We start from the raw sequence: 19,186 nt of genomic DNA on the forward strand, positions 1-19,186 counted from the left end.
CACTCATAAGAGAACACTCAAGTGTAACTTAAGTGGAAACATCCTGCTATTTGTTAGTTGATGTTCTTTATATCTATCTTTACTAAAAAAAAAAAAAAAAAATATCGTAGTGATGGTCATACGTGTGTAATTCAGCGGATCAGCCCTTTAAGTGCTCTACAAACTCATTTTCAATCCCACTTTGTACTGTGGGTCTCAGTGCTACTTAAGTCCCTCGTCAGAGTCAGACACAGCCCTGTTTCTACTCCTGTCACACTTGTCTTAGATGCAGTTTGTGGGGACAGCAACTACATATCTGAAAGAGTTGCCCTTACTGACTTTTTGATCGTGAATGACACTGTGTATGAGTATAATGCATTTTATGAACAATATCTCTGTGTTGTATTGTACTGACAATCAAGAACATACAAACCTGGAGCCAAACAACATTATAGATAATGACTCATGTCAGGTGTGTGTTCCAGTATGTTGGATGAATACATGTAAAATCCAATGATCTCTTTCTACCCAGTACGGTATTAGACCCCAGTCTAGTCATATCAAAATATGCCCTCAGCTTTTATAAAAAAACAATTAAAACTTCACATTTCTCTGAGACTTTTCTCAATCTGAGCCTTAAAGCGTTTGACCTTTGTAGACTTCACTGTCTAACATATCTCACGTCTTCACTGATGCCTATCTAATGCCCACACTCTTCATGGCTTGCCCAGGTGCTGCCCGTCTGACCAGCAATACAAGCAAAACGTTAAAACAAGTCACAGTAAGGCCTGGTCAATGTGTTTGTCCAGTAAAGGTAATCCTACTAACACACAGAGCTTAATATCAAGTGCTTGTCACAGATTGGTTTAAAAACAGCAGCCAAGGCACAAAACAAAGTACAGTAGAGCAAACTTTAACAAAAACCTCGTTGAGAAATCATGCTGCCTGTCATAATGTTTAAAGTAGAAAATGAAACACATACACACACAGACACACACAGACACACACAGACACACACACATACACACACATACACATCTGATTCAAGCCCATATTTCTAGGAGCAGTACATTTTTTTCTCTAAAGGCATAATTTTATCAGTCTTCACTACAAGGCTACGTTCTTCTCTGTGCACCAGGGGGCACCACATCTCTTCTAAGAACTGAACTGAACTGACTAAATCAAATCCTATCACAGAAAAATATAATTTTTTCATAGTTCCTAATGAACTTTTATGCATTTCTGCCACAGATTAAAACAATGTAAAAATTACCTGTTGAGTAAATGGTTCATAAAAATAGTCTATAAAGTGGTTTGTCAACAGATTTACTACAATCAATGTTTTTCATAGTCTCTGTACAATCAGCCATACTGTGTATGTGGATACAAAGCTGGGGGAGTGAATAACTACCTCATTCTAGCTTTAGTTTCCTCTGTTTGAAACATATTATAACACATATTAGGTAACAGCTTGATCCTGTATAAAAACATTTAGTTTCTCTTGGTGACCAAAGAAAGGATAAATGAATTGTAGCACAGTTTCTATCCATAGGTACATACAAACAAGCTAATATAATACAATGAAAACAAACAGCATAAATACAAATAAAACATATAATTGTTATTAGATGTAAGGAGATTTTTAATGTCTCCTTGCCAATGAATTTTTTTACAATATGCAGTGGTATGGGTGACAGTAATGATGGCGTTTCTTCCTAATCTCACACTGGGTGTGCAGATTTACAATCATCTGTGCTTCTTCGCCCTCTTTTTTGAAGATCAGCAGGATGCAGACCTACCCTGATGTGAAATCATCAATGGACCATGCTGGATGTTCACAAGCCGCATGAAGTTATCGTATGTCAGAAATAAGATCATCTCCATATTTTTCCAGTGAGGCTTGGTAGACGAGGAAGGGGGCTCCTCCACTATCTGGCTTTGGGCAGTCTGCTGTTTATATTCCTCTGGTTGGTCAGGTTGTTCAGGACACAGTTGTTAGCCAGCGATGCCAATTTGGAGTTAATTGCACCCTTCCTTTGCTCCCAGCTGCATTCGTCCCCTTCTTCCTCCGGTTCCTCCTCCTCCTCTTCATCATCCACCTCACTCTCCTCATCACTGCGTTCATCACGCTCAACCTACGGAGAAAAAATGAAAACAGGATGAACAATTTTGTGATCTTGGGCCCCATAATTTGCTGGTTTAACAATGTACTCCTCTTACCTTGCCCAAGAACACAAACTTGTAGACCATACGCAGGATGAGATATGCCCAGAAGACGTGCAGGGCTTGCAGAATTAGCAGCAGGGCATTGAAGAAATAATAACCAAAGAAGGGCTGGAAGAATTCGAGAGACACCACCAGCGTTGTGTGGATGACTCTGTAAAACAAACACAATAATACACAGTCAGTTTTGACCCAGGCTCGTGGTACTTGACGGCTTTGATCCCTTGAAAAGTTAAGAGCAAGTTCTGTTTCTTAAATGACAAAATCAACTCTTTGCCAGGATCTGTGAACCTTCTGGTCTGAGCTAAGAAACCAGTGATGTGAAGTTGGTGTGAGACAGAGAGAGTAAGGAGCAAAGATGTGAAAACATGAGACACAATTAGATGCTCGAGACCAACGGAGCAGATCCTTGACAAGTCTAACAAAACATGAGTACAGACTGCAGGGGCTACAAAAACAACTTTCAAAACATTAACAATACAAAACACTGAGTGAATTTTGACTTGCTGAATTATTGCTAGGATACAGATTTCCAAACCAATTGATCACTGCATAAACAGTTTGAGATTGTTTGGCAGTTTGAGGTAACATGTGATGTGACATGTTTCTAAAAACATTCTGACATCTGGTAACAGAAATGCAAATCCAAAATTAGGTTTGAGGCTGATACAGATGTGAATATTTAGAGTTTAAAAAATAACAATACATCAGTTGATCATCATTTTTTAAACATAAACACATAGCATAAACAAACATCTTAACATTCCTTCTAACTTTGACCCCTGGGGTGAATATTTTACTGTAGACAAATCAACATCGTCTGTGCTCTCTGGTGGACAAACTGTGTAATGGTTAAATTACCTCAAACATAGTTTGACATTCCTGCACTCTAATATTTTGTCACTTTTCAGGTAACATGTACACCGACACGAATATATCTGCGAAATGCTGATATAATGTCTTACCTGCCAGGAAACACCACCAGCCTTGTTACAAGGAAGATGAGAGCAAAGACGACAAACAGCGAGTCACACGTCCTCGTCCAGCCGGCATAGTGAAACATCTTAGCAGACTTTTGTAAGAAAAAGAAATACAGTCCTTGTTAGTTATTAGTAAATGCACAAAAACGTGAACAAACACTCTTAAAAAAGTTTCATTGTTTTGTTCAAAGAAAACGTGTCAGAATCCAGTGGACGGTTACACAGACAACCTTTTAGCTGCAGGAAAGTCTTCCTATCTGCTAACACTACCCACCCTGATAATGCAACCAATCTTGATTTGTGGTAAACTATGCAATATTAATGGCATTCGCTCCACTACCAAATGTTTAATTGAAAAATTCAAGCAATGGAACAAGGAAAACATACTTTAAACGGTGTTGTCTAACCTGAGGTATGAAATTCTAGTAGCAACAAAAAGCTACAAAAGGAAATTCAAAGCTTTTTCTCCACAATTAGATGCTCATCATTTGCATGTGATAACAAATATAAAATCAATGCCTGGACATAGGTGAATGAATTGAGGCAGTTGAGTTTAGAATAGACTTTCAAAGGCCACACTGTGATTATCGTAGACGGTAAATAGCACTCTTCTCAGAAACCTACACCTGGCTGTGCGGAGCTACTGGCTGAGTATGACGTCCTCATTATTGTCTCTTTATGATTTATCAGACGCCAGACGACACCCAGTCACGCCTGAGGTCACGTGACTCGCTCTAAATATTTCCTGCTGACAATCTTGATTTTCAGATGTTATCAGTGAAATGTGACACCTGGGAAAATATAATGACAATGGACTCATTGTCTCACAGGCAAGAACTATTTTACAAAGGGTATTTTTTGTCTTTACCATAGGCCATAATGCTTTTCCGTGTACAGTGCAGTTCATACCAGACACAGGGGTATAAGTAGTTAACTCTGTGTTAACACAATGGCTGTATTCAAGTCAAGTTCCCCTTCGTGTAATGGTTTTTGGAAGGTCAAAGCACTGAGCATGACTAGACAGTTAATTCAACTTTCAACATATTTTAATGATGTATTTTCTTGTTCTAAGTCTAAAAGTACATGATCAGGTGTGGTGTTTTACCTCGAGAAGGAAGTCAGAGGAGTCATGCACCAGCATCACCAGAGTTCCAACTCTCACATAGTTGGCACAGTAGGAGAAACCAACGAGGAAAATGGTGGCAATGTGATGAATTACCTGCTCCTTGAAATCCTGGAACACACACACATGAAAACACACACACACACACACACACACACACACATGAAAACACACACACACACACACACACGCAGACCACACAGCATGAGGAGAACGTACAAAAGCCTAACCTTGACGTCAGCAGCTCTCCCTCTGTGGTCTTGTTCATCAGTTGTGCCCAGTTGTGTATTGGAAAGGCAGATTTACATGTTGTCTGCAGTAATGTGTTTCTGTGTCTGAACCTCAAATATTTCTGATCAGCAGCTTTGAAGCCTCTTGGGAATCACACGAAACCACCTTATTTTTTCGTACAAGCTTAAAGAAACTGCCTGAAAAAGCTGAAGCAGCAGCAGGAGCAGACATTTCAAATGGTTTCCTGCTGAACTACAGTGATCAATTCTAAAAATTTATGCACAAAAATACAGTTTAGCAATACAGCAAAGAGTAGTTTAGCAAAGATTTAAACATTTGTCGAGTTCCTTTTGATAGGTCTGGAGTAAATCAAGTTCTTATATCAAGTTTTCATTTCAGTTTATGTCACAGTATGTGCCAAGTGTCTTATGAAAGATTTTAAATCCTGCCAAATTCAGTTTTAAAACAAGAGCAAATGTGAAGTACACAAAGTTATGATGTAATAGCAGATAATCCAGTGCTTAATCCGCATTAAGTATAATCACACAAGAGAAAAACAAGGGTTGGATTTCACTGTGGAAAACACAAGACTTAGAGTGTGAGTGATGACATTTAGCTTTTGACCATTTGACTGAAAGTTCAGATCTCAGGCACAAAATAAGAGGAAATGCAGAGGAAACCATCTGAAAAGCAGCATCTTGTTACTCTGAGGTTTTAGGTGTGTGTGTGTGTGTGTGTGTGTGGGACGGTACATATTACGGTACATAATTATCTGCTATTTTCTGATGCAGAGTTGAACTTTTCTAAGCATTTCTAATGATGATGACAGTAAGAGGCGATAATGGTAACTAATGGTAACCATGAGCATTCAGATGGTTGAGCATATAAAGGAAATATAATTTCCTCACACTGTAATGTGAACACACCTAACACACATTTAAATGTTCTATGTAATATATAATCATTGTACCTTTGTAACACACAAAACAATTCGTCTCAGTCTGACTCAGGTGAAGTACTTAAAATCTCATGGGGGAATTTCCTGTTTTTTTGTTCCTTACAGTTCCTTGTTCTGAGTTAACAAACAACTCAACCTTGAAAATCACACTCACTTTTCGCTTGACATCCACAGAGACGCACATGAGCAGCGACAAATAGAAACCCATTTCCAGGATGTAATACCAGTAATGAGCCTCAGCCACGGGCTTAAAAAAAAAAAAAAAAAAAAAAGAGAGAGAAGAAGAGAGACACAATTAGTGAAAAGTGACATACAGTGCTATGTGGAAGCATCTCCATCACCCTGCTTCTCTGTGCAGCCTCAGGAAAACACACTCTAGCTGTGTTTTGAAGCTTTTCTGAAGCAGAACACTCGCCATACATTTTGTGAAACTGCTCAGAAAACAACGCATGTTTGATCAACTATATGTTGTTCAAAAGCTGAAAGAGTAGAATGAGCTGATATCGCAGACTGACTTTGCCCCCTCCTGCATGTGCAGTGGCGCTGAAGTTGAGCAAGTGTTCAGTGTTCCCAAAGCTCTGCATGGTCATATAAGAACTTCCCTCACATTCCCCTATAGAGCACATATGAACAAATGTGTGACCCTGATCTCTAAAACAGGAAGTGTTTTTTAATCAAAGAAAAGTGGTGGTGTGCTATCTTAAGTCAAAACACTTCTCGCAGAACACACAGCACTCAAAGTCTGCAGTAACACAATGGAAGGAAGTTGACTGAGGCATTTAACCCTGAAAAACACATCCTTTCTCTCTGTCAAAGACGACAAGACCTCCGAAGAGGCAAAAAGGTCAGCGGCAGTATTGCCTGCAGGGGCTGCAATCAGTCAAACTGCAGATAGAGAGATGTGTGGCTGTGCATTTTTTCTACTGTTTTCTCTGTTCGTGGTCATGACCCCACGAGGAAGGGCTGGCTCCCCCCGGAGGAATGCCGACCTGCAGGCAACTGTCATCAGCACAGAGATATTAGCTTTTCTTACTCAGGGTAAAAAAAAAAAAAGAAAAAATCTGGAAAGAAAAAAGCATTCAGGCTGACTGTAAAGGAAGTGAAGGAATGGAGATGAAAGTTAGTGGGTGGGTGGAGTGTGCTGACCAGTCTGTGTTATAAATCCAAAGTCTGCTGTGGCCAAATCTTTGTACAGACTTTTTGTTGGTTCACTCCCAGCTATTGTTTTTCCCACTCACTTTTTATTATTGTATGTCCATGTTGCGCTTGAGACAAGGTTGATCCTTGTGTTTTTCAATTCACTGTTTAATGATTCAGTCTAATAAATTTTCAAAAAAGTTCCAGAGTCCAAGGTGTATTTTCAAATTTCTTGTTTTGTTTGACAAAGAAAACAAACAAAGTCTCATATTTGAGAAGCCGGATCAACTGGATGTTTGACATTTTAGCTTGATCAATTGATCAGTTATGAAAACTGTTATCACTAATTTTCTGTCCAACAATTAATCTTCTATTTTTTAATCTCTATTTTGTATAACTATGCAATACAATTCCTTTGTAGACAAATGCCACATCAAAATAACATGAGCTCTAACTTACTGACATTTCTGAAATTTATATAAATCAAAAAAACACCTGCTCACCTGTTTGGGATATCCCCTCCAACACTCTCTGTGATCCCACAACCATGGAGTCTGGAATACAGAGGAAACAATAACTCATGAAACAAGTTGTATCCTGGATATTATTTAAACCCCATGTAAACAAACAGAGGGTAATACACAATGTACCACTTAGGACTATAAAATATTTACATGTATGTATCACAATAAATCCACTACACTCACACCAAATAATAAATCCAGCATCCGTCCATTTCTATTCATAAACATTGTATTATTTGCTTGCAAGTGTAATTCAGTATAAGGACATTGTTATCTGTAATATGAAAAGCAAGTGGCCAACAGACTTACATTAATTAATGAGCCAAACCCTGCTGTGAACGCTACAAGGTAGAAGGCAAACCGCCAACTGCACAGATAAGAATAAACACATCATTTGTTAGAGGGTATGGTTAAAATGATCAAGAACAAGTAGACAAACTAGACAAAATAGACAAAAAGACGTTAAATACATTTTTAAAAAAGCACCCGAGGACATAAAATCTGCAGCAGGCAATTTGCGCACTGATGACAAACCTGAGAAGAGAAATCCTGTAACAGGAAATCAGATCAGTAAACAAAGTAAACAGGCACAAATCACTCAGTTGCTGCTGTTTAGTTGAGAGCAAATCTAGTTTGAATGGTGGGGTGGGCTCTGCTCTGCTACAGCTCCATACTGCAGCTTTAATTCGTTTAAGTGCGTTAAGGAAATAAAATTAAAAAAACTCACGAGGCCTCGCAGAACTTTTTGGTATTGCTGGGTCGGTCCTGGTTCCTTCTGTGTCTGAACCACGTCTGGATTTTTCTCTGAGAGAGTCCGCACTGCTTCCCCAAGCTCACCACCTCAGCCTGAACACACACGAAGCACAGAGACAGATTTACACACATTGTATGGGTGCACACATTCAGGGTTACACTTAACTTTGCACTTCTTTAATGTATTAAGTTAATATTGCTTCCTTACTTGTATTCTAATACAGCACGTTGTCATCTCACTATCTGATGTGATATATTACTGGCCTGAGCACTTTACTGATCTCCCTGACCGTTGTGTTACTAACAGGAGAATGTAGATCATACAACTTGTATATTGTACCCGTTAATGGGGATGACTCCAACAGTATTAAATGTGTTTAATCCAACCATTTGTTCTGTGCTGATGAGCCTGTAACATGATGACTGTTGGTCTGATGTTCCCTGCTCTCTCTTTCTGCACCCTGATACTTAACAAGGGCTTCTGTTACTGATGAAAAAGTGAGACTTAAATACAAGAGTGTGTTATTCTGAGCCAGGACGACACAACAACACACACACATTTGCATTTGGCTGTCTATGTGTAGCACAATCCCTGTTTTGTATTAAAGGATGAAATTAGGGGGGGCAACAATACTGGGGGTGCAATATTTTCTCGTGACAGTGCTGTGCAGGCGCCTGCAGCTTACAAATAAAACTCATACTACTTTGTTTACTCGCTCATGTTTCTGTGGCATTTACATGGCAAACACCAAAAGCATCACACAGGTGCCGCTGGAAGTCTAGGCCACATGGAAACAGAAGATATGTAAATAAGTCAGGGTACTTGAACATACATGCACGCACATACACAGAAACACACACTCTCTCTCTCTCTCACACACACACACACACACACACACACACACACACACACACACACACACACACACACACACACACACACACACACACACACACACACACACACACACACACACGTCATGTCTTGTCATGACAGGTGCACAGCTCTGCTTGTTCTCACAGGAACATCAGTGTCGCAATGTGAAACCAAACAAATTGAAAGGTGGAGAATCGTCACGTGAACCTAAACTTCCCTGTTACTTGTGCACACCTGTTCACTGATTAAAGGAAAGGAACACAACTCTCTGCACAAAGGAACAATTGTAATTATCTGCTATTTTCTGATGTAGCATTTCTAATGATGATGACAGTAAGAGGTGATAATGGTAACTAATGGTAACCATGAGCATTCAGATGGTTGAGCATATAAAAGAAATATAATTTCTTCACTCTGTAATGTGAACACACCTAAAGCACATTTAAATGTCCTACATAATATATAATTATTGTACCTTTGTAACACACAAAACAATCCGCCTCAGTCTGACTCAGGTGAAGTACTTAAAATCTCATGGGGGGATTTCCTGTTTTTTTGCTTTTAAAAAACAGTTCCTTGTTCCAAGTTAATAAACAACTCAACCTTGAGAATCACACTCACTTTTCACTTGACATCCACAGAGACGCACTGATATTACTAACAAAAAAAAAAAACACAGATGAAACTGTGTTAGTTATACCCACGCATTATCACATCCACCTTTTCCACTCTCTGCTGTTTGCCTACCAAATGTATGCAAACTTCTATATGTTTGCATTAGGACAAACAAACTAGGCATTATCAGAGAGAAGCTCATGGTGAGCACTTCTAGTTGTAACATCTGTAGTAGGTTTGGATTCAGAAGTGTGTGTGTGTGTGTGTGTGTGTGTGTGTGTGGGGGGGGGGGGGGGGGTTGTGACATCAAGGATCAAGTAAAACTACATTTATATTGATGTAGTAAATAATGGTAATTTATAATAGTGTATGATGTTTTTTAAATTAACATTCGCATTCTCCTCTCTTTTTACTATGAATCTATGCTAAATGATTTCAGTGACTTTTGCTCCTTTTAATCTTTTTTGCTTTTAGAATGACCAGAAAACTACAGATGAGAACTAGCCTTTTGGCTAACTCTAACGTGTTAACAGCAATGATTATTAAGGTGCAGTGTCCCTTTTAAACAAACCAATAAATGAATGAATTAATACATTTGCATTGCTACTAAAAACAGCAATTTATTGTTTCATCTTTGCTTTATGCTCAATTCTAGCAACTTTTTTATGAGAATATTATCGGCCAAAGTAATTGGTCTATAACAGTAAGTACGCCCTGAGTTACGACTGCAGGCTGGCATACAGCTCCGGCAAGTGGAAAGAGGACAAAAAATCCAAACAGTACTTTCTCCTGCTTATAAAGCTTATTGCGGAGTGTGAAAAGTTGTAATTGCAAGTGCAGGGGGGCAAAATAGGATTTGGTTTGGTTTGAGACAAAAGAGATTTTTTTGTCATCTGCAAAAAATTTGGGAAGGCAGAAAGAAATACAAACGTGTGACGGTTGCCGGCTGTTCTGTTTGTAGAAGGCCTCCAGCTTCGGGATGGAAGCAGCTCGAATCCGAATCCGATCCTTCACACCTAACTGTTTGCTGAATGGGACGGCGATGAGCCTGAGAGGACAGAGGACAGGAGAGAAAAGAAACACTAAAATGTATTTTCTACGTCATCTACAGTCTTGATTGTTCAACAAACTGGATTATAATCCCGGAGGAACTAGTGAGGTGACATCAACAGCTGTCCAATGGGATCCCACCACGGTACAGTACAGAGTAACGGCAACAAAACAGCTCATTATACTGCTCCTGACAGCATGTAGAGCCACTCCCATGGGCGTATTGTGATATTTGGTCAGACAGCCTATGCCATGAACTGATATGACATCAAGAAACATTTGATCTGCATGTGTGTGTCTTTCAGAGAGATGGGAGACAGATAGAGCATCAGAGAAGACAACGTGAGTGCAGAAGCACAGGTGAGATGTTTTGATAAGTGTGTGTGTGTGTGTGCAAGTGCATATTCACGTGTGTAACTCTATCTCAGAGATAATCATGCTGAAGTGGGCAGGGAGGTAGAGATCAGAGAGAATGAGAAGGTCAGGGCAGCTTTACACAGAGACACACAGTCTCTGGTTACAGGAACTCTATAACCAGAACACACACAAAACACCCTCGCACACCCCGACCACAACACAGGCAAACAGCTGTGGCCTGGGACGATCAAATGAAGACACACCTTTTCACCTTCCAGCTGACTGACGGCTCCTCAGATGTAAGAAACACCACCTCACGGCTCCACTGTCCACCGCCACAACTAACAAACACAACACATAGATGCCCACCTCTGCAACACACACAGGCGCATGCTGATGTCCACTCACCCCTGAATGCTACTAATACAGCTAATGTTACTTCTCTAATACTCTAACTAATGAATACCTAACGAAGGTACAAACACAGCCTGTGCCAAGCAAGCTCGCACAGTTCATCATTAGGGCAGATAATACAGTAGCCGATAAGGGAAAGCATGCAAAAACAAGCCTATCTGTCCATCCATCGTGTGTCTATGCATCCCGTCTTCGTCATTCCAGATTCCTGTCCTGTTACCAGCAAAACTAGATAAGTGTACAGTCAAGCTGACTGTGAAGTTGCTCTTGACAGCGGTGTTGTTTTTAGGTATCAGCTTACAGTCACGCACTTCTGAGCCTAAACAAAACCTCAATGCTATTAACAGAGAGTTGGGAAAGCATTTGTTTCAAACTATTGATTGTATTCATGGGGAAACAGGAGAATACTCTAAACGACTATAGAAATGTCACAGTAATCCTTTCCCACATGTAACATCATATGGCTCGATGATATTATTTAAAACACGGTAAATTTACCTTAAATGTACATAAGTGTAATGATAACATGTTTTTAATACATCAGTCCTGGCGTCTAATTTCGGACTCATTTGTCCCAATTGCTTACAATTTCATGTGATTCTGAAATGTTCTTAAATGTCATGATATAAGTAAATTAAGGTCAGTGAGATATTCATAATATTGGTGGTTCAATAGATTTAATTTATTATCAAATATTACTATTGCAGAATAGTGGTAAAGTTGTGCCCAGAAAATGCTCTGTAAACAAATGACCACATACATGGAAACATCACTTGGCTTGGACAGTGAACCTTTAAGGGCTCGTTCATATGAACTAATTCTGGATATGTGCATCACCTTACTATTCTAATGGCAGTATTTTAACCTGTAATTTAAATCGGGGTTGCAACTAGCAATTATTTTTGAAAAATGCCTCTCAGAATATTCTACAACCAGAGGTGACTTCATGAAATGTTTTGCTCTGCTCGACCACACGTCCAAATCTCAATCATATTCAATTTACCATAATGTAAGAGCAAGAAAAGCAGCAAATTCTTACACTGAGACATGAGAAAGTGTCAAATTTTCATGATCATGAATTGAATTATAAATAGTTCAAGAAGAATTTTCTGTGGATCAACTAATTAATTAACTGCAACCTTAATGTACATACCCTTGAATGGCGTTAAGTGCAACAAAAGATGCTTCAGAGCAGTTGCCAAATATTCGAAAACCAAACACACCTTCCAGGTATGCCCATTGTCACGATCTCAGATAAGATTCAAGTCCCTCTTGCCGTCACCGCAGAAGTGTTTTGACCTTTTCTGCAAAGTCTCTAGATGCTTCAGCAGCAGGATATAATAAGCACTCCTGGGGATTTACATTAGTTTTCCCATTTGCCTTTTTTCCTCATGAACACCCAGTGGTTGGTATACCTCTATAACAGGGTTCAGAGGCTGGTTGTTTTTCCAGCAATTAGTACAATGATTCAACACAGCACCAGTAACCATCCAATATTAGAAAGTTCGACTTAACCTTCCCTAGGCTTACGTCAGCTATAAGGAAACCACTGCCATCATTGCCATATCACAGTTATTATCATCCTCTGTTTCCTCAAACACACACACTCATCACATTTTTTATAGTCCAATCCAGTTCCTCTGGGAGGAGAAAGGGCTTCCACACTGTCAGCAGCTTAAACTTCCTACTCATGATGCCTGCCTTCCACTGCATGTCTGATGCCCACCCCCCCCCCCCCCCCCCCACCCCGCCACTAATGAAAGGTAGATGAGCCATTATTCTGAGCCACACAAGCAGCTTACCAGCTCGTCAGTCAGATGGCATGACCACAGCAAGTCAAGGGGAAATTATAGGAAATGAGACACAGCGTTTTAAACATGCTTGCTTTCACCTGCGGCAACAGATACAAACACCATCATCGTGCTTGACTGTTCCCCTGACACTGCTGCAACATTTCAGTTCATGCATGTAGGCCTACCATAAACATTCACAACTTACTGCTCCAGTGAGTCAACCACAGTTGAAGTCAAAGTTAATGAAAACAAGAGAAAATCTTGCATGTGTGGTGTTGTGGTCCAGCTGTGATGGGAGGCAGCTGTGTCTCACCTCTCAAAGACATATCTGAGGGCTATAAAGGCGACGGCCAGTGGCAAGGTGTAGATGAGATCCCTGGGTAGAGGAAAGCGGCCGTCTTCCTCCTTCATCTCAATGTCCTGCCAGCGGATACCAGGAGGAAGCCAGTACTTCTCCTGCCATAGCCACTCATTTAACAGGGCCTCCATCCTGAGGAGGAGAGGAGGAGAACAGTGTTCCATGTGAGTGTTTGCTGGACTCCTTAGCGGACCTGTGCTGTTGAAACATTGATGCCTTATTCATATTTATGCCAAACAGCAGCTGAGATGCCCAAGATAAGAAATTAAAAGACACACAGACGAAACAAAGCAGCATCTTGCATGTTCACACTTCATATTGATCTAAATTAACTTCTCCAGGATACTTTCATTATTGAGTAATCCAAAGGTTATTTTCTTGATTGATTCATTGTTGGTCCACAATATCAAAAAATAGGGAAAAATGACATTTCCATTTCCCACAGTCCAAGGTGGCGCCTTTAAATTCCTCGTTTTATCCAACCATTAATCCAGAACCCAAAGATTTTCAGTTTGCAATCATATGCCTATGAAAAGCAGCAGATGATCGCAGGAGCTGTATGGCATCTTTTTGATTGAAAAATGACAGAGACAACAAATCCGTTATCAAAATAGTTGCAGATTTCTGCCAATCAACTAATTAAGGGAGGATCTGAACCACCCACAGTTATTCACCAGGCCTCTAAACAATAGTACAGTGCAACATCATACAAATCCACCAGCCAATCTTTGTGGGCCCCTATCCAAGCATTAGTCATTGCATGTCTCCCAGCAAAACCACAAGTCAGTCTCTCTCTCTCTCTCTCTCACACACACACACACACACACATACACACACACACACGAAATGCTCAAGAGTAGGTGGGTTTGAGTCCTCATGTACAGTCTATTATAACAGCTGCTGCTTCCTATAGCGTCACATTGATTGATTGGCGTATTGATTATAGCGGTAGAGCGTGATGCTGTACGTCCAAGCCTCCAAGCATCAGCAGCCCCGCTAGCAAGACGAACCAAAAACACCCTGCGATTAACAGCGAGGCGCCGACAGACACACAACTGAGCAGATACACACCGGTACTTCTCTCCAAGAGACAAACAACTGAGGTTACTTATTTAAACACTCGCAGCATATTATTTATAAAGATAATGTCATGAAGTCTGGGAGCGAGCAGGAGGGAAGCCCAGCTCTCACATCCCGCTACAGCCTTGCAGCTGAACGCCCCCCCACCCACCCAATACTCACAGCCTACCCTCAGCCGTACAGTTTCTATTCTAAATGCCAGAACCCCCCCCCCCCCCAGTGAGTGTTGATCCACAGCAGAAGAGAAGTGCGACATTGCGGTTACCTGTCCGCGCTCCTGTAATGTGGCTGGGAAGCGTATACAGCGGCAATATGGAGAGGAGGAGCGTGTTGACGCAACCTGCCATTGCTGAGGGAGGAGAGAGAGAGAGAGAGAGAGAGGCGCTGTCATCATCACCACCACCACCATCATCATCACCACCATCATTATCATCATCATCATCATAAACATATCCCATGAGTCAGTCAGTGTAAAAACAGCATCCTACTGCACATATCTGAGAATAGACGCAGTTGTGACCATCATCATAACAACGTGGTTGAATTAGTTTTGGAACATTATTCTGTGTCTTTGTCAACTTTTCCAAACAAGAGTGAATATTTTATTTGTATGTATTAAAAACGTGTTAACAAGTTTGACTGCATCACACCCTACTGGTAGATTTTTCACCCTGTTTGAAGAAAACTTTTTTTTTTTCCAGCGTTCAGCGAAGCATTTTTTGACTTAATAATAGTCTATAGAGGAGTTAAGGACATTACATTGATCTAATATGTAAACAGAGAGGACCAAAATGGAAAGCAATCATTCATTTTGCCTTAAGTATTCTGCCAGAAATTATTTTAGCTGTATTCATTCAATCTTTATCTTTAACAAAGGAACATTAGCCAAGTATTATAATACTTTACAACATGGTAGCCTACTTTCAAAAATCATATTTGTCATCATCAGATAATTTATTGGTACTTATGGACTTAGCATACCTTGGAAACACTTCAAACAAGTAATGCTAAAGTAGTTATTATCAGAGAGGAAATAACAAGTTTTGGCACAGGGTGGATTCAGGAAGCTACACCAAAGCTGGCAGAGAAAGAATTTCAGTATGTCACAGTCACTGATACCATTCATCAATCAGCAGTCACTTTAAGAAAGCCGATAACATTTAGTGCATGGCTCACATGACGCTGCCTCTCATACCAGTCATACTCTGTGTTTACAAAAAGAGAAAGGCTTCTAGAGGAAAAAATTCCACCCAGCAGGTATTTATGTATGTAGACAGCATATACAAACTCACCTTTCTCTTTGTGTTACAAAAAAAACATCAAGCTATGAATCATTATGTAAAGTTTGGAGGTAGAGGCAGGTAATTAAGGGACATCAGCATCAAAAGTTGTCATTGTCAATTTATAAATTTAATTTATAAATTATTCTTCTTGTTTTCACAGTGATAAAGCAGTCACCTTACAGAGGTACATTCCTGGCTCACTGGGGTCTTATATAGTTCAACTCATTAGCCAAACAGTGTCAGTGGCGGTTCTAGCTTGTATGGTGCCCTGGGCAGATACACCCTTCAGCCCTAAATAATATATTTAGTTATAATATGTAACTTTTACACAGTAAAATGTCTAAAAATGACTAGGCCTATATTTGTTTTTTAGTTGTGTACTTACATTTTCCCAAATGTTTCCAGTAATCCGCAAACCGAAAGAAATATGTAATTTTAGTGTCATTTGGTCTCCTAGCAGCTGGAGAAGTCCTGCCCTGTTTCCACCAAATAGCATCAGTGAATCAGTTTTTTTTAAAAAGTGAAACTGCTTTATTCATTTAAGGGTTTTAAGCGCCTGGTCTGTTTGTTATTGAGAGGATGGCCCTATGCGGATAATTCGGCTACCGGGAAAAACCTGTTGAACATCTGGTCCATAATTTATTAAAGGATCAAAGGTAAGCAGTCTCAGTTTCCAGCTACTGCTAGACGTCATGTGTCTGCCAACAAGCTTCAGTGAATTCAGATCGCTACAGAGAGAGAAAGGAAAGGCAGGGAGAGAGAGAGAGGGGATGACATGCCGGCTCCAGGTCGGACTGGAACCCCGGCCACTGTGGGTAGCCTTTGTGGTATGCACTCTACCAGGTGAGCAGCCGAGCCACCGGGACGCAACGAATTACTCATTTTTAAAGTGAAACTGCTTTATGAGTGTTTCTGCCAGTTTTGATCCCCCGGTCTGTTCGTTATGGAGAGGAGGAAAACCTGCGGAAAATTCTGCTGCTGGTAAAAACCTCCTGAACGTCTGGTTCATAAGTTATCAGAGAAACAATCAAAACAAAGGTTAGCAGCAATCTCAGCTCCCAACCCTTCCCTGACATCTTCATCCTCCGTACAGCGTCTGTGAAACACTGGCTTTAAATGTGAAACTGCTTTATTCAGTGTTTTTAATGGTAATAATAACCAGGTCTTCAAACCAGAACACGCTTTTGGTAATGGCATAATAAAGACAAAAACTCCCATGATCCCACGCTATTTCATGATGTCATCGAACGCTTGTTTTGATTGAGAGACCCCTAGCGGCAGAAGTTACATACTGTGCATTTAAGTTATGATAATTTAATAAAATACAATAAACTATAATAAATCAAATGTGACCTCTGAGAGTAAGAGAGAAAAAACTAAATTATTGAAGTTAAGTTATTGAAGTGATGTACAAATGAGCGATAGAAAACCATCGCAGAAAAAGCGGCCAAAATGCCCGTCCAGCTAGCTGTACCCCATGGCTCACTTTGAAATACATACCAATTCTGGTTCCTCCTTGTTGGAAATCGTGGAAATTCGGAAACACGCAGGAGGAATCGAACGAACAAACGAGTTTCGTGAACGCAGCGTTTGAAGTTTTTATTGTTGGAGCGCGTTTTTTTTTGTTTTGTTGTTTGTTTCTTTTACACACACGCACGCAAGCAAACCTCATGTTGTCCGAAGTCAGGTTCGATGCCACGCCTCCGGATTGAAAGTCAGCGTCCTTCCTCTTTGTACCAGTTTCAGTGCTAATCTGCTTCCAGACTCTGATCATGACTCACGTGCAGCATGTGTGGATCAGCTGACAGAGGAGAAGACCTAGGACCTCGTTTGCCAAAGCATTGTGTAGAATTCACACTGAAACGTGGCGTACGCACGAAGCGGGAAAGATGCGTACGCACCAAAAAATTCACGTATGAAATTGCGTGCGCGCAGGCATCCACCATTTTAGCACAGAATTTTAACTTTACTCACGTTCTCTTGACTGAAATGAGTCAAAATATTTACAGTAATATTTTATTTATTTACATCCATGCTCTGTTCTCAATAGACTCACATGTCCTGAAGCAACGGGAGACTGTGAGACTGACCAAATCTGTTCCGAAGTAAATGACCCGACCCACACAGACAAAATATATACATATACATATATATATACACACACATATATATATATATATATATATATGTGTGTGTGTGTGTGTGTGTGTGTGTGTGTGTATATAAATATATGTATATATGTATAAAATCCACCATTAGACAGTGTATATGCAGGTGTAGATGTAATAATCTGAAGAACTATTGCCCAATGTCACATAATCTTTAATCTCTGATTTACTCAGTTTGTGGAAGCCAGACAGTAAATGCAAACTCCAGTGTTGTTCTTTGTTCTGCAGAGCCAAATATGCAGCCAAATATTTAATGAATCATATCTAAGAATGCCTGGTCCTCTAAGTGTGCTCATGTCTTATATATGTGTTCATATTTCTTCCTTTGTTTGTCATCAGTCTGTTGTTTAGTTTGCATAAGCATGAGAGAAAGCTGTCGAGTATAACGCAGACAGAACATGTGACTCTTCATCTCTACATCTCGAGATGAAGAGATTTTTCTGTCTGCTTCTGTGGAATTCCCATGATATGTGTGACAGGTCCTGCAAGCAGCTGATTACATACATACAGTATAATGCTGCGGGAACCAGTGGTGTATACTGTATACTCACAAATATACACTGTTCATCTGGCCTCAGAAAGTGATTTACAATCCTAATTTTGTTTTCAGGATTCTGATTCATTTGCTCTCTGAGGCCTTTGCTTACTGGAGTTGCACCACAGAAATCTTTTTAAGCCCTCTGGCTGACAGGTGTAATTGTGTTACCATGACGATATCATCTCTAAAATGAGGGCAGGGACATGTCCCCCAGCTGTGTATGTTCTGTTGTTGCTGCAGCTTTGTTGTGTTGGCCAGCTGTTGTCTTTTTCACATGCCACAGTTAATGTTTTTTTATGCCCTTAGACATGTAGGACGACCCATTTCCTATATGCTCACATAAGCACGGCAACAGTGCACACCTGCACTAACCTGCACTAATTGCATAAATGTGTATGTACGCTTATGTGCAGTCATGCACACAAAAACTACTTCCTCGTCATATAGATGACTCAGAGGTAAAGTAAAACATTAGAAACTCTGTGAGACATAATCATGACGTTAACATAACAGGAGGAATGTGGGCTGTCTGGAGTATTAGTAGGTTACCATATTTTGTCAATCAGGCTCGTAGAAAGTAAACACACATACATGCTGTGGAGTGAAAAACACACCAACTGAATATAATGAACAATCTGCAAAAAAAAAAAAAAAGAAAGAAAAAAAGAAGTGAACTCAGTGTTTGTTTTGAAATGAGATCATGTGGTTTTATAGAGCGGTTTTCTCATGGAAGTTGTTGCATGCT

The 19,186-nt window shown here is 40.1% G+C and overlaps 1 protein-coding gene across 3 annotated transcripts; it reads right to left on the reverse strand.

Moving 5' to 3' along the window:
* Positions 1–83: 83 nt before the first annotated feature.
* On the reverse strand, positions 84–14,744 carry LOC111217146 (ceramide synthase 2-like). 3 transcript variants are annotated; one of them, XM_022738889.1, is made up of 11 exons: positions 14,718–14,744; positions 13,328–13,504; positions 10,331–10,448; positions 7,883–8,001; positions 7,465–7,522; positions 7,135–7,185; positions 5,649–5,741; positions 4,288–4,416; positions 3,168–3,274; positions 2,200–2,356; positions 84–2,114 (listed from the first exon to the last, which is right to left on the reverse strand). In XM_022738889.1, exons 2-11 carry the CDS (start codon positions 13,501–13,503, stop codon positions 1,908–1,910), a joined length of 1,215 nt encoding a protein of 404 aa, XP_022594610.1. In that variant the 5' UTR covers position 13,504; positions 14,718–14,744; the 3' UTR covers positions 84–1,907. The 3 variants fall into 3 exon arrangements, with proteins under 3 accessions (XP_022594610.1, XP_022594618.1, XP_022594627.1); XM_022738897.1 differs by lacking the exon at positions 14,718–14,744 and adding an exon at positions 14,444–14,510; XM_022738906.1 differs by lacking the exons at positions 13,328–13,504; positions 14,718–14,744 and adding an exon at positions 12,445–12,778.
* Between the last annotated feature and the right edge of the window lie 4,442 nt (positions 14,745–19,186).

The sequence above is a fragment of the Seriola dumerili genome, unplaced genomic scaffold (assembly GCF_002260705.1).
Source record: "Seriola dumerili isolate Sdu_G_001 unplaced genomic scaffold, Sdu_1.0 BDQW01000002.1, whole genome shotgun sequence".
Taxonomy (NCBI): Eukaryota; Metazoa; Chordata; class Actinopteri; order Carangiformes; family Carangidae; genus Seriola; species Seriola dumerili.